Raw genomic sequence first — 16,494 nt, 5'->3', positions numbered from 1 at the left:
ACGACTTGAATTCAACCCAGTTCAGTATGCATATGACGTAGACGTGACAGTAGATCTAATCAATAATTTGTACCAGATAGTGGAATGGCTCACAACTTTGAGGCAATTGTCGTTGAACACTAAAATGCAATTTACCTGTCACGCCATATACCCTGGGGATTGTGCAAAAAGACACATTTTTGTCTTGACCTTTCAGGCATGATGATATATGGGGTAGGGATATTATATTGATAACCACATGCAGTGCCACCATGCATAATTTATCATGGCCAAGCTGCCACAATTGCCAATTGAGCAGTCAACTGTCGCATAGCAATTGGTTAAATTACAGTCATGTTACATTTTATGGCAACAGAAAAGATGGGTGATGCCAAGTGAAGCGTTGAGGTCCATTTTTGAGGTTCACTTGTCCTGCTGAACATAGTTAAGATGATGGTCACAGACTGGATGTTATAATCTGATTAACGGTGGCTGAACACACATTCTGTGTTTAAAAACTTGTTTTGTAACCTTTGTTGGCAAGCTTACTAAATTACTAAAACATGAGAACAAAACAAATTACATAACTATGGTGGAAAAAGGAGTGTATCACGTGTGGCAGAACAGCTAATCATCTTTGGAATACCCAAGGCTGAACTGAACAACCTTACCACTCTATGATTAACTGTTACCATTGAGTTAAAAAGTAACTATCTTAAGCGGCCCAATTGTTCTTTCTAACCTTGTTTTCAGGGTGTGAATAGGCTTATTTAAACGCCAAGCTCAAGTGGTGCCCTGTTTCACTCACCTCTAACCTTTGCCCTGACCTTACATGACAGCGTACACCTGAGACAATAGAAGATGAAAACTAAGCTGGAGACACTTTGTGTTTCTGAGGGGGTAATGACAACAGTCCACCACAACTTGTTTCCAAACAACTTGTTACCATTTGTCACGTAAAGGTAGCTTAGGCTAAGCCTACTTGAAAACTCTGTACTCTGTACCATCATCATCATCATTTTTATTTCATTTTAGGAACAACAGATGTCTATCCATTGTACAATGTATGTCTACAATTGCCTTTTATTTGAATATCATACCTACAAACAGCTTTAGTTACTAAAAGGTAGCTGAGCCTTCCTCTGAAAATCCTTTATTTCTCAAGTCATGATGCATCATTAAACTGTTGTCATGATGATGATCAAAGTAATATCAATTTTTAAATTGAGCATTTTCTTACAATTGACTTTTATTTGTATGCTATGAATGTGTAACACCCATCATGCAGGGAACAGTACAGTTAGGAAGGAAGAAGGGCAGGCAACAGAAAAAATGGGAGGATAATATCTGAGAGAATGGATCAACATGACACTAAGTGAAATGTTAGGAGGAACAGAGAACCGAGAAGGGTAGAGAAAACTGGTTGTCAGATCATCTGAAGTGCCCCAATGGATGACCAATCAGACTAATGGATAGATGAGAGATGTAAAAGGTTTCTAAATCCTAAATTTATTTGTGAACAGGTTTGTCTGCAGTGAGGGTGCAGGACTGATGCCATGAGCGATGAAGGCATCCACGTGGGTACGAGGCCCCAGACGACGCCCCAGGCTGTCCAGCGTGCTCCGTCACAAGTGCCTGCTGCCCTTCCTGTCAGGCACCATTGTCGGCATCGCGCTGTCCACCATCTTCATCCTCCTCCCCTTCCCAACTTACCTCGTCTCCCTCCTGGCTGGGATTGATGGGCAGAATGCAGATGTCACCGACTCAGGTGAGTGATGAGAAGGTCATTCAGAGGTGGCAAGATGGTCTTGTGGTAACAGGTGTTACCACACCTGGTAACATAGAATTGACATAGAATCTAAAGGCTCAGGGTTCAAATCCCAAGCATTTGCCACAATATTGTGTCCTTGGGAAAGGCTCTTTACACCGGTTTCCTTGACTTTTAAGTGAAAATGGGTACCTGGCTTTGGTTTGGGCCAAAATTCTTCTTGGATTGGACGTAAAGCTGGATCTTCTGTGTTTGAGAAAGGCCAAACTTTGACAAACAAATGATCCAATTAAATGTCTTGCAGGGATCTCAGGTGAGCTGACAGTACGACAGCCCCTGTATGTTGGGGTGATGACTGCTGGGAAATTTCTCCACACCCGGGCAACGGCATGCAATAACACATGGGGCAGGCAAGTCTCAAAGGTAAAGAACTAAGTAGGCATCCTTCCATCTCAAGAGATGATGGTAGCACTCAGGTATGCGTTGTATGTAATATGTGAAACCATGACTCCATGATAGTCTATTCCTCTTAATTTGACTCGGGTAAAAATAAGTACCTAAATTCGGTTAGGGATTGCACATAAAGCCAGAGGGAGAAGCATACCTTAGGGAGAAGCATACCTTAAGCAAAAAAGAGAGTCGAGGTCCAATCCAGTGTGAGTGCATTTAACCTTTAAGTTACAATCTAGTCTCTGGGTTGACATATTTCAGAAATATTGTAAATTTCAAAAATTAATGGCTGAAAAGTTGTAAAATACCTTTTAGCAGGTTGATGCTTCAAAAGACGTCTTTTGTTTACTGGCCAAGTAAAATAAACAAAATTCATACTTTTTTCTACAGGTGGAGTTTTTCTCCCAGCGTGGCAGCTGGGAAGATGACCGCCTGCCCGTGGTGTCGCTGCCGGGCGTGTCTGACGACGTGTACCCGCCGCAGACGAAGGCCTTCCGCATGCTGCAGCATGTGTGTCGGACCCACGGGCAGCGCTACGACTGGTTCATGCGCGCAGACGACGACTCTTACATACACGTGGACAGGCTGATGAGATTCCTGGCAAAAATAGACAGCAGCAAAAAGGTAAAGTACATTTCACACTTTTTTTGATAGTACAAATGTCTGATCCCATGGACTGTGCATTACTGTTAGAAGACTTGTACATCCACATTGAGAGGCTGGCGAGATTCCTGGCAAAAAAAAAAATAGACAGCAGCAAAAAGGTAGAGTAAAATGACGATTGACACACTGGACAATTGTACATTTAATTTAAGTTAATGATTCCACACTTTTAGATGGAACATCTATAGTCCTGTGGAGTGTCATTCCACGTTAAGAGAATGCAGAGATTCCTGGTGAAAAAAGACAGCAGTCAAAACTGTCAAAGAAGACCAGTGACGAAACCAATAAAATCTTGTCCGTCTCTCTATTATCAAAGGAATCTATCCTATGGACATTGTTGCCTTGCGTTGCCAAGTCCCATTCCCAAGTTATATGACTGTTCATTACAATTACTGTATGTTCTGTGTTAAATCGAATACTATTGACAAGACTAAAAAAAAATTGAGAGGTATGCCAGTATCCTTTTTACCCCAGGAACATTTGTTTTATGCTATTAACATTTTAGTGTTCATAGCATGCTTTTATTAGTCTACTACTACTACATTTTGTACTACTAATACTATAATTCACCACCAGCAAAAACAGCTAGCTCTCATACCAGTCCACTAAGCTTTTTGACAAGGTTTGAAATATGAGGAAACAAAGACAGCAGGAAATTCAAGTAGCAAACAGTTCTCAGATCTGGTGTGTGTTTTCCCTCCTTCATTTGTTTGTTCAAAAATTAGTTTCATACTTCAAAGTCTTTAACTCTACTGTGACAAAAGCTGTTATAGTACAGTTTGGGCCAACCAGGCCCCACAAGTCTTTGGCTCCAGTGCCCAAGACATTTCCACCTGTTTGAGTTCTCAGGCCTTTTCACCCTTAAGTGGAAGGAATGGCAACTTCAGACTGAGCCATAACAAAGAGGAAAGTGTATGATTACGGAGAAGTGGACATGGTAGAGTGGGCTCCAATTAGTGCAGGTATCAGTGGGTGTTCTGTTTTTGTTGGGTTAAGGTCCCTTGAAGAGGTGGTGCACTCAGCCTTTCTTACGTAATACTCCAAAACAAAGGAGAGAAAGGGTTCAAGTCAATGGAATGTTGTTAGTATTCGTGTACACTCTTTATTCAAAGAACAGGAAATTTCAATCATGGCTCTTTTGCATTTGAAAAGCTGATTGAACGTTCAAACAGTGGAGCTACCACCTTGCAAACTTGGCCTGCATGTTGTTGTACACAGATTTGTTGAAGACTTAAAGTTGTTTTTGTAGTCTCTACAATACTTCCTGCTTTTCTTGCATTAGTGGGTACAGGTGACTTTGCCCATAATGTCTAATCTCCAAGCAGATGTTGTGGGTAGAAAACTGTATCGGATTCCAATCTGCTGTTGTTTTTTTACAGTTCTATAAAAAAAAATTGTCAACTGTAGTTACCAACTTGCTCAAATGTTACATGTATAGCAATGGCCATTTTTCACTACAGATGACACAAAGAAACCTCAGATCTCTGCATGTAAGATGCTTGGGTGCTAGCCTTGCATGTACCTGTGGATTGTCCTGATCAGTAATCAGTCTTTTGTAACACTCTGTTTACCTGTTTGGACAGGTGGGCTGCTAATTGTTTACCACAGCCCTTTTACACAACAAACCTCTGTACAACACAAGAGCTACATTCAGAAGGGCAGTTTTTCCAGCACACAAGTTGTTGACTGACTAGAATTGAGCTACTGTATGACGCAACAAGAAATGACAGTTCAATTTCTTTGTCTCAATAAAAACAGCTGCTGCAATTGTTACAAATTTTCAGACAATATTGTCAGATTTACAAAGTCTAATACAATTCAAAAGTCTTTCTGGAATCCTTATTGTGTACTGTTCAACTCTCGTAGTTATCACAGGAAAAACCTATGATACAGATAAAATTGCAAGATGAATCAATAAATTGTTGGCATTAAGGAGGCTATATATATCAGAGCACTTCAGCCTTCACTTAATAGAGATGGTGGACGATATAAACTCCCTGGCACTTTTGATCAATTGCTTACGTCACGTATCAGTAAAGTCTCGTGTGAATAAGGTCACGTGTTTGTAAACCGTAACTCTCGCGAGATCACGTTTTGAAGTGATTGGTCATTAATTATCCTGATGAAGGCGACAGTGGTCGCTGAAAATTTGATCCCTGTAAATAGTGTGTTGGAATAAAGTTTAACGTTTTACTAAAATTGTTGAATTGTTGAGTTTTCAGATTGTTCTGTGTTATCATTTGGTTAACAAAAAAAGATGTGATCATCATCAAAAGGCCTTTCACATGTTTTGTAGACAGAACCCATTCAGTGTTCCAAAAACAGCCAGAGAGATTACCGACAGGTGTGTTTTCTCACCTGCCTGTACAGGTGTACATGGGACAGCCAGGCTACGGGTTCCCTGCAGTAACTTACAGGTGTGTTTTCTCACCTGCCTGCACAGGTGTACATGGGACAGCCTGGCAACGGGTTCCCTGCAGTAACTTACAGGTGTGTTTTCCCACCTGCCTGTACAGGTGTACATGGGACAGCCAAGCTACGGGTTCCCTGCAGTAACTTACAGGTGTGTTTCCTCACCTGCCTGCACAGGTGTACATGGGACAGCCTGGCAACGGGTTCCCTGCAGTAACTTACAGGTGTGTTCTCTCACCTGCATGTACAGGTGTACATGGGACAGCCAAGCTACGGGTTCCCTGCAGTAACTTACAGGTGTGTTTTCTCATCTGTACAGGTGTACATGGGACAGCCAGGCTATGGGTTCCCTGCAGTAACTTACAGGTGTGTTTTCCCACCTGCCTGTACAGGTGTACATGGGACAGCCAGGCTATGGGTTCCCCGCAGTAACTTACAGGTGTGTTTTCTTACATGTACAGGTGTACATGGGACAGTCTGGCTACGGGTTCCCTGCAGTAACTTACAGGTGTGTTTTCTCACCTGCACAGGTGTACATGGGACAGCCAGGCTATGGTTTCCCTGCAGTCCGACATAAGCTGGGGCTGAACGGGAGAAACTTCTGCATGGGAGGACCAGGTGTCATGTTCAGCAGAGCTGCTATACAGGGTGAGTACATGTGCATACCAGTACCACTATATCAAATATATATATATAATTGGTTCAAAATGCTTTTTTCTGCATATCTGCACTTGTGCTGTGATGTAGAGAATTTTATCTGCACCACACAAGTTTGACTTGTACCACTCACAACTTACAAAGTATGGTTGTTGGAGCACTTCAAAAACTGTTCAGAAACTAGTGCTTTTATTTCTGTGCAGGATCATAGTACCATAAAATCATAAAACTGTTGAACAATGGTATGGTTGCATACCAATAAACTAATTTGTCAAAATACAAAGTACATGAGATCAGCAAAGGTTTAGTTTATAGTAGGTCTATTTAGTAGGTTTATAGTATGTCTGATATGTACTTGAGTGGGGTCATGTAATTTAATAGCAGGGTGTTTGGCCCAGAACCTACATATCCTCAGTTCAACTCCTACCATGTCTTTTGTCCTTGGGTAGGCACTTTACACAACTTTCCTCATTTTACCCAGTTGAATGATGGGTACCTGACTTCAGTTCTGGAGGTAAAAGGCAGTGGAAGGAGTAGAATGGGCTCCGCCTTCCAATACCTTTGCCCTAGACACAGCGGGCTAACAACCCACTATCCCTGGCCTCTGGTTAAAAAAGCTATAGGACTTACCTTTACCTTTTCACCTTACAGCTCTGTGTCCCCACCTGGAGACCTGTATGGAGGAGGTGATGTCTGCTGAAGAGGATGTGGAGATTGGGCGCTGTGTCACCAACCATCTACACATACAGTGTACAAGGGCTTGGGAGGTATGTATGGGGCAGATAATAATGAATGATGTATATGTGACAGGCAGGGGAGATTGGAATCCAGGGGAATCTGGAATCCTCCTAGGGGAGATTGGAATTCCTATTTCCCCTAGGGGAGAATCTGGAATCCTCTTCATACACTTATCACTGTGGAAAAATTCATATTCAACTACAGTACACAAACCTTTCATCAAAAACATGACCGTTCTTTTATCTCTACCATAAATGAAAAGCGAGAAGTTAAATTGTTAATCAGTACTTTGTCAACTGTGTCTGTTTATCATGTTTGGTTGTGCCCTGTACTAATAAGAAGCCCATGCAGTGTACAAACCTTTAGGTTCATTTCTCATTTTCCAGCTGTCTGAGCTGTTCTACCACGCCTATGAGGAAGAGTTCAGTGAGGACAGGCCATTCACAGGAAACCTGCAGAAAAACAGGCACCTGGTGAAATCCCTGACCTTGCACCACATGAAGGACCCCCACGTCATGTACCAAGTACACAGGCACTTCACCACTGCTGCCATGAACACCACTGAACAGGTGAGTTTTTTTCCAAACAATCTTCATGATTTTTACTGCATGCAGTATTAAGCCTGTTGGGGTAACCCAACCAAAGGGTGTATTTTCTTGATTTATAACTTTTTATTGCAAGCAATAGCAAGCTAAATTGGTATGGCTAGAGACTATTCCTCTTAATTTGAGTTGAGCTACTGTTCATGTATTGGATTATAATTCACTTAATATGAAGCCACACAAGAAGTCACCAGAGGCATGAAGATAGTCTGCTAGACTGAACTGTCAAAGAGAAATGAAGAAGTCCATGCGATACTTGATTCAGCACCAAGGACAGAGCCTAAACTAACACAAGCCATCCAGATGTGTACATAATGTTACTGGAATCTGCTTGGAGATTGACATACTACATCTCATCTTTCCCATAGGAAATTGTGGACCTCCAGGAAGCCCTTCACTCCATCAACAACATCCTGCCCCCCTCCCTCCACAAGCCTGTACCTTCCTCAGACCAGAACAGTCCCCCGGAAGAGCAGCCCCTCCCCACAAAGGGGGAGGACAGCCTCCCCTGGGTGTCGTTTGATGCGACCCATGTGTTCTCACCTGAGGGCGTGGCCCAGGAGATGGGGTTGCCATGGCAACAGGACCTCAGGGAGGTGAGTAGTAGTGTTTGAGCACCTTCACACACAACTTCGGGGTGTCTACAGACTGACCCATTGGAAACAAATTCTGATTGTAAGCACATATCTTGAACAATTAGGTCAAGACTGCAGAATCAAAACTTTCTATATAAAAGTCATTCATTCATGGTGGAAACTCAAACTCAGATCTAGTATCTAGCCTTGGATAAAGTCAAGATATATTTTCTGTCCTGTACTTTCCTCTGGTTCTAGAGTCAGCCAGGTGCACCTTTACACACAGCTTGTACGTGTATCAAAAAGTAAATGTAATGGAAGCAAAGAGTCAAAGACAAAGGTTTACCTTTTTTCTTTTCTGTTATCTTCACAGGTTCTGGAGTCAGCCATTGCCACTGCCACAGACCAGCTGCCTGAAGGGTCAAAGGTCAGCCACCTTATCGGTGGGTATCGCCGACTTCATCTCAACTTCGGAACCGAATACGTCATTGACCTTGCCTTCCGCGATCCCCACGGAGACCAGGTCACCGTACGCAACAGGGTAACGCGTCCGCTGCTTCCCGCAAAGGTCACAGGTCATGCCGAGCACTTGCCACCTAATAAGTCGTCGCCGCATGTGTATATCGTCGTGCCGGTGCGACAGAGAGATCCCGGTTTGCAACAATTTTTGCGGCGGTACGAGGAGGTTGTGCTCAGCTCGCGTCCGCCGCACAGGGAGAGCCTCATCCTCGTCATCTGTACGGGAGGTGCAGGGGAGGATGCTGGGAAGGGTGAAGAAGAGCATGATGGGAACGTGCTTGACGCCAAAGCTGTGGTAGACTTCTACCAAAGACATTTTCCCCGGGGTCAGATCAGGTCTGCAATTCTAGATGAAGCGTTCTCAATCCGAAGGGGACACCGAAAGGGGCTGGAACTTTTGAGGGAGAAGAGTGACTCAATAGTTTTTCTCGCCAACACAGATGTGCAGTTTTCACGAGACTTCTTGACATCTTGCCGGAAGTATGCAGTAAAGGGACACCAGGTTTATCTCCCCATGCCTGGGAGATCGGGGTGGGACGTCGGTAACCATGGTACAGCTGCTAGTAACCATGGAAACAGTAACCATGGAAAAAGTAACCATGGAAACAGTAACCATGGAAACCATGACAAAGGAAGGGGGAGAAATACAGGGAAGGAGTTATTGTACTTGCCGCCAAATGTACAGACTGGGCCAAATGTGTGCATATACATAGATGATGTTGATAAAGTTGATTTATATAACTTCAAGTCTAACAGTGCCAAACTGCAGCTGTTTGCTGCAGAGAACTTGGACTCCAAAAGGTTATAAGCTAAGATTAGCACTTTATATAATCATTGTTTTATATAATCAGGAACAATCTTGTACATTGTACATGTTGGTGAAGAAAGAGTTATTTTCATAAAAGTTAACTATCTGCAGTACTTTTGACACCTGAATGATGCCAAAATTTTGTGTGGGCAATGTTTGTACATACAACAAATGAAAGAATATTTATTTACTGCTGTATAAGATCAGTATGTAACGTAGGACATTATTATAGATAGTTTGCCAATGACTTCAAGGTTGTGACCTTTATGCCATAACTTATACTTTGTAACTTAAGTTTTCTGATGCTTTTAATATAGCAAGGAGGCATTTAACCTTCTTGCTTATAGTTATACTAAGAGTAAGACTATCAAATAATTATGAAACTCAGGTATTATGAAAAGATCAATATAATTAATGAACATCAAACTTACCTTTATAACTTTAAGCTTGCTTCCATGTGATAGAAAACTTTCATGTATACTTATTACATGTATTATAAATTCATAATGGCAATAATAGGCATCAACCCCATATTCTGAGATGCAATTGTTAGTGATTTAATAATCCTAGCCCCAGTATATTGCAATCATAGGAATAAATACATCCAATGCCTGTTACAGAAAATGTTTCCGTTTCTAAATAATCATTGTTTTGTGCAAGAGTGCGTGTGTATATGTGAGTTACTTATTTATGCTTGTGTGCACGTATGTATTTGCATGCATGCACATGTGGGTGGGTGCGTGAACTAACGTTGTGTGTCATGTAAGCGCAAAAGGTTTAACTTAATCAACCTAGCTGATTGAGACCTCCTTGGTTAGTGGGTAACCTCCTAGGAATTTCAAGCCTTTATATATATAACGTTATATATCTTACATTTGTAGGTGTCCTGCTAAAAACCTAGGAATTCAATACCAGGTAATGAGTAGAGTAGTCATGACAGTCTGTTCTGGGGTGCATATGTTTGACCTCATAGTTGGTAACATTCCCTTCAGGCATTCGGCAAGCATGCAATACAGTTTAAAAGTTTTGACACACGTAAAATCGGTGACAATACCTGTCGTGAAACATGCCCATCCACCAGACGAAAGGAAAGCTGTACTACCTACTTTTTCCGCTAGAGGTCCCACTTGCGCCAAATTTCCCCGAAAGCTGCTTTCACAGCCAATGACATTCGTGCATGAATAATGATTCGCAGGATCGTCCAATCACCGCCGAGCGTCGGTATTACTGCAACAAGATGGCAGCCCAAGGCGACGTGGACGAACTTTTCGACATCAAAAACGCCTTTTACTTGGGAAATTACCAACAATGTATCAACGAGGCACAGAAACTGAAGGTAAGGCTGTACATAGTATCCGAAAACGTGATTTTTAGCTGGCTTGATTACCCAGATTTGACGTAAACGCGAGCGGAAAGTACACCTGCCCCCCTCCCAACAAAAATGATGATGGAAACATCGGTGACGTGTCGATATCAAACGTACTTGTCTTTCGTGAGATCTTCTTTACGTGCCTGAGCGAGCACAGTTGAATTAATGTGTCTGTTCTGGTGATCAGACATGTAGTAGTGAAAAACTCTAACGTTTAGACTGATATGAGAGGGTTACTGGTGCTTCTTACTTTCTTACTTAGGTCAAATTATTCAACTCCAAGCTACATTTTTGTACAAAATAGAAGTTTATACAAAACAAATCTAAAATTGTACTTACAACCAATTAGGCCTAACCTAACTAAAGTAACTTTTATATATGTTTTCTAGTTTTATACGTCACCTGTTTTGATCTTGTGTTGCCATAATTTTGGCACTAGAGGGTCATATGTTTACTAGTAACACTCTTAAAATCTTCCACAGCCTTCCTCACCCGATGTGAAGACAGAGAGGGATGTCTTCATGTACCGTGCCTACATCGCACAGGTAATACATACTCGTAGTGTCTCTGTATAGTCAATTTGCGCGAAACCCGTAATTAACGTATTGTCAGAATGTCTTGTTTAAGTTCTTATCCTCGTATTCAAGGATGACATTTCATAGACCAGATTTGATTGGCCCCTGAATGGTCGTGTCAGTTAGTTCTGAGTCTTTTTTGATTGTATTTTGTTTAAACCTGACAGAAGAAGTATGGAGTTGTGCTGGATGAGGTGTCTGGAGTGTCGGCCTCCGAGCTGCAGGCTGTCAGACTGTACGCTGACTACCTGTCCAGTGAACAGAGAAGGTACACACTTAAAAAAAAACTTTCTCTTCTCTACTTCTATAATTTTGATTTGAATGTTCATTTCCCTTAGGTATAGAGGTCTTTCCAGAATCCCAGCCTTGTAGTATACATGTATATGTATTAAGTTGTAAATTAAAATACAACATACATGTACTTTTGAAAATTTGGCATAAGCATTAGGAATCTCCTGTTACATATATATACTTCTTGGTCTTCTGACAGTATACAAAGAACTTTTTTACAAGTGTGTTACTGTGTTAGATTGATGAGGAGACCTACTCAAGTACAAGTACAGTAGATTAATGCCCTTCTCTACTCTAGATGAGTATTATTATTGACACGTTTATATTTGAATATGTTCTGCAACAGTAACTCTAAGGCCTTGCAGACTTGTGCTGCATGCCATACAGTACACACTGTACATGTGGACCAGACAATGGTTTAAAACTATAAAGGTTACGGTATATCCATTGGTGGTACTGTAGTCGTGAGCTCCCCCTGTGTATTCTAACCTGTACTGCACCTCCCCAGGGATGCAGTGCTGAAGGAGCTGGAGGGACAGATGAGTTCCAGTCTGGATGTGGGGAACAACACTTTCCTCCTCATGGCCTCCTCCATCTACCTGCACGAAGATGTGAGCTATCAGTCATGTGTAATAAACTAACAGACTGACTGTTTCATTACTAGTATATACATCAGGGCTTAATATACTGTACCAGTTGCATATGCAGGTTATTGCATTTTTTTGTATTATTGCCTATTCTAACATTTCTTTTCTCTCTTTTCCCAGAACTATGACGCAGCACTAAGATGCCTACACCAGTCAGACTCCCTAGAATGGTACTGTTCTATAATTGTACTTAAGAATATGTTACAAAAGCATCACCACTCTCAGTGTAGACTTCACCTCAACTCCTTTATTCAATCCCTGTCCAGTTGTCCAGTTCTTGAGCCCCTTCCCTCAAACGGTATGGGTATAAAATCCTGTTCGAACACGATGCAGGCACGTGCGCTTGCATGTGTTCAAACAGGTGGCCAGGCCCCACTCGAGGGAGGGACTAGGACCATCCGTTACATTACTCCCTCCCTCGAGCAGGGCCGGCCACCTGTTCCAACACGTGCAAGCACACGTGTCTGCGTCGTGTTCGAACAGGTGGCCGGCCCCGCTCGAGGGAGGGACTACAACCGCCTGTTACAAATTTAAAAAAAAGTCTTTTGAAATTAATGTTCATAATTCCATCCAGTTGGAAAATGATTGAATAGGAAAGTTCTTTATTCACACCCACTTTTTTTTTAATAACAAGAGCAGATGTGCCCATGACGTCAGTCATCTTCATCAGGGCAATTATGACTGGTTCAATCGCCTCAATTACTTATTTGGGAACAACATTGTTACCAGTAACACCTAGCTTTAGTGCACAGTGAATCAGTCATACTAGTAATTAATTGCCTTGACGAAGATGACAGATGTTCATCAAAACGACGGCTTTTGTTAAACAAGTGGTAGTGAATAAAAAACTTCTGTTAAAATTTGTTCTCCTCAGAGTTGGAAGTCACTCCCATTTATAATTGGTATCCTCGTTAGATAACTGCAGGCAATGTGGAGTACTGTATTGTGTATCCTGAGATTTCAGGATGGCTTAAGTGATTGTTCGAAAATGTGGCATGTTGCACCAAGAAGGCAAAACCCATGGTAATGACCACAGAAGATTTTTTCAGACTGGTTTAATATTTCTTATAAGCAAAAAGGTATGCATGCCTCGTGTCAGCCGTATTGGAGGGCTGAATTGTTTACAAAAGTATCAGTGTATATAAATGATTACACCTCAACAGTTGTCATCATTTTGTAAGTAAAGATTCTAAAAAACAATTGCATTCGAAGATGATTTCCAAACAATGCTAAATATTTAACAATAACTGTCTGACATCAATAAATACTTGCTAAATGTTCACATAAGAGATTTCTCCATGCTTGGATAGTAACAGAAGTCTGCACTTGTTATTTCAGCTCAGCATTGACGGTCCAAATTTACCTGAAGATGGACAGAGTGGACTTGGCAAAGTATAAAGTCTTTCTACATTTATTGCTACATTGCTGTAGTGTTTGATACATGTGATAGCACAGCTGTATGGCACAAGGACTAAGGAAACAGAGATGGGTGCTGCCCTATACACTCTATGGTGTGGGAAGGATTTTAAATCTAACAAAATATTGAGGAAGCTACATTTATCTGACATTGATCCTATTTTTTCCTACTACTTTTTTCCTAGTGATGTCGTTTTTATTTTTCTTTGAAACATAAACTTGAATCTAAAGTATTGGGGAATATTCATTGACCCTGTTTTTTCCTAGTACATGTAATACCTTGTTGTCTTCAAAATAACTAAAATAAGATGCCTGTTTCTGTAGGAAGGAACTAAAACTGATGCAGGAGAAAGATGACGATGCGACTCTGACCCAGATGGCGCTGGCCTGGTTTAACATGGGAGTGGTGAGTACACCTGTTATTATATATACAGGAAGGTGATTTATATATGTACATCTTCGGGTAGTCATGAGATATTTCATTATCTCTTATTTTATACTATGTACTACATTCTATACAATCTATCTTGAAGATTTCTTTACTCTTTGAAGCAACTGAAGATAAATTCACTAATTTTTTTTTCTTCTGTAATCATAGTGACAAATTACAAGCCTCCTTTCAATGACTTCAATATCTTCGTATCTTCACCTTGCAGGGTGGTGAGAAGCTGCAGGATGCGTTCTACATCTTCCAGGAGATGATCGACAAGAACAGCTCCTCCCCTCTCCTGCTGAACGGCCAGGCCGCATGCTGTATCCACCAGGGCAAGTACGAGGACGCCGAGGGCATTCTGCAGGAGGCTATGGACAAGGTTTGTGTGTGTGTGGTTGATTCAGGAGAATCCCTCACTGGCCATACTGTAATCAGGTGGCCATGGATAAGGCTTTAACATTGTGCTTTCTATCTCAACGAAGCAAGATTAAACTGTAATTTCCAGCACAAGAAATTGGACTTGCCCTTCAGGATAACACACCAGCTTCTGTATCTGTATTTGTATAGCCGGTATAACCACCCTTCAGCATAACACACCAGCTTCTGTATCTGTATCTGTATAGCTGGCATATCCACACTTCAGTGTAACACACCAGCTTCGCAGGCACGCGGCGCAGTGGCAGCTACACCTAACCTTTACACATCTATTCTTACAGGACAGTAACAACCCAGAGACTCTCATCAACATGATCGTCCTGTCACAGCATCTAGGCAAGGCCCCAGAGGTAAGCATGGCCAAAGCCCCTTAACAGTTTACCGCACACATAGTATGGTATTTTTAAGACGATTGTGTTGTGTAAAAATAGTCTCTTTGTTAAGTGACAGACCTGATGAAACTGTTCACAAACACTGTCACCTTCACCTTTGAAAAGTAAACTCAAATGTAAAACCTAGATTATGAACTATTTAGAAATATAATCTAGATGATTCAAAGGTATTGATGCACTTTGTATTGCATCTTATTCTTAACTTTAAACCTGTATTTAGACTTTTTGTTTGTTTTTTCCCAAATGTCTCCAGATCAGCAACAGATACCTCTCCCAGCTGAAGACATCTCATCAGAATCACCCATTTGTGAAGGAGTTCACAGCTAAGGTAATAGTTTTATAACATACTCTTAACTATTGACTGGCCAAGTTCTAACCAAGGTTTAGTATCTTGAACACTTGGTTCATTCACTATTTTCTTATAGTGTGGCATTCATGGGTACCTGGCAGAATTATGAGAGTTTATGTTACTTTGAAAACATTTTACATCTTTCAATATTTTGACTTCACTGTTGTAATACTAGCACTACTTGTGTACAGAAATTCACTCATGAGAAATTTGTTCTCAACTTGCAGGAGAATGAATTTGAGAGACTGATGAAGCAGTATGCACCAGCCTGATCTGAGCAGACATAAAGACACAAAAAACAAAAGTCAACCCCAAACATTTATCTATTCAATGGGCACACTCTTAGACTAGGTTGTATCTGTCCACCCAGAGTTCGATATTCAGTCTAAACTACTGCTGTAGTTCCGATGAAAAATGTTTATTTAGCTTTGTCTGTTATATTTGCCTACTCAAACAAATTCACATAATTGTAGTTTGTAGTTTCTAAATGTTGTAATTTGCAACTGGTATTTGCCAATGGATGAAAAATGTAACATTCCAAAATCATGGATGGGTTATGTAACTTATGTTTTGGAAGTAGAGGTAATAATGTAGCAGTATATGAAGAACCTTCACCAGATTTTCTCTGACTATGAATGACAATACAGTGTAGTTTGGAACAAGGGTACATGTACTGCACTATGTATGACTGGGAATAAATCACAACTTTACATTCATCTTTTTGGTTTAAATGGCTCCTTATATATTAGAATCTATCCAATATTGTCCCTAAAATTCGGCTAAGTGTTAGATGATGAGTAAAGGTAAATAGTTTATTACGCACACATGGTTACATGGCTACTAATATCTGTCCTGCTTAGCTGAAATTCTTGGAAACCATGTTTTAAAGCCAGTCCTGAATACTAAGCCACAAGAACTCACATGCTTAATATCCACAGTTATACAGACTTCTTGTAGTGTTGTTAATACTTTTGTACTTTTTGTCAATAGTATTCATTTCATTCAAGTGTGCATGCTGTTCAGCACCAAGGCCAGGCATGTTTGCCTGTACATGTGTGTGGATGATGTTCAGCAAAAGGACATGTTGAGCTGTGTGTGGATGGTGTTCAGTACCAATGATAGGCATGTTTGCTGTGCAATGATGTTCAGCACTAAGGGCCGTTAGTGGATGGTGTTTAGCACCAAGGACATTGCCCTTGTAATAAAGTGTGATAGGCATTAAAACATTACAGGGGACTTATAAATAGTCTGGTTACTAAATCTATTATAGCTCCAGAGTCCTACATCCTCTCCTAAAATATATTTGGAACTCGTTAGCTATAATAGGTTTGGTAACCAGGCTAACTTACAAACACATACTTCTCAGCACCTTGTGTTTTTTTTTAGGTTGAACAAGGTAAAAAAACATAAAGAACA

General features: G+C 41.0%; 2 protein-coding genes across 2 annotated transcripts; both read left to right on the top strand.

The window, feature by feature from the left end:
- Positions 1–1,504: 1,504 nt before the first annotated feature.
- Positions 1,505–9,742, top strand: LOC109482671 (chondroitin sulfate synthase 1-like). Its single transcript, XM_019785495.1, has 8 exons — positions 1,505–1,747; positions 2,052–2,170; positions 2,588–2,821; positions 5,803–5,920; positions 6,581–6,696; positions 7,054–7,236; positions 7,638–7,865; positions 8,218–9,742. Exons 1-8 carry the CDS (start codon positions 1,543–1,545, stop codon positions 9,169–9,171), a joined length of 2,157 nt encoding a protein of 718 aa, XP_019641054.1. The 5' UTR covers positions 1,505–1,542; the 3' UTR covers positions 9,172–9,742.
- A 625-nt stretch (positions 9,743–10,367) lies between these two features.
- Positions 10,368–15,794, top strand: LOC109482648 (coatomer subunit epsilon-like). The gene is made up of 11 exons (XM_019785465.1): positions 10,368–10,507; positions 11,023–11,085; positions 11,283–11,383; positions 11,915–12,017; positions 12,174–12,223; positions 13,392–13,445; positions 13,794–13,875; positions 14,126–14,281; positions 14,619–14,687; positions 14,983–15,057; positions 15,306–15,794. The coding sequence occupies exons 1-11, from the start codon at positions 10,409–10,411 to the stop codon at positions 15,348–15,350; spliced, it is 897 nt and encodes a 298-aa protein (XP_019641024.1). The 5' UTR covers positions 10,368–10,408; the 3' UTR covers positions 15,351–15,794.
- Positions 15,795–16,494: the final 700 nt, after the last annotated feature.

The sequence above is a fragment of the Branchiostoma belcheri genome, unplaced genomic scaffold (genome assembly GCF_001625305.1).
Source record: "Branchiostoma belcheri isolate BF01 breed outbred unplaced genomic scaffold, Haploidv18h27 scaffold6, whole genome shotgun sequence".
Lineage (NCBI taxonomy): Eukaryota > Metazoa > Chordata > Leptocardii > Amphioxiformes > Branchiostomatidae > Branchiostoma > Branchiostoma belcheri.
Note: the sequence above shows the minus strand (reverse complement) of the source record. Positions and strands in the feature narration are given on the sequence as shown.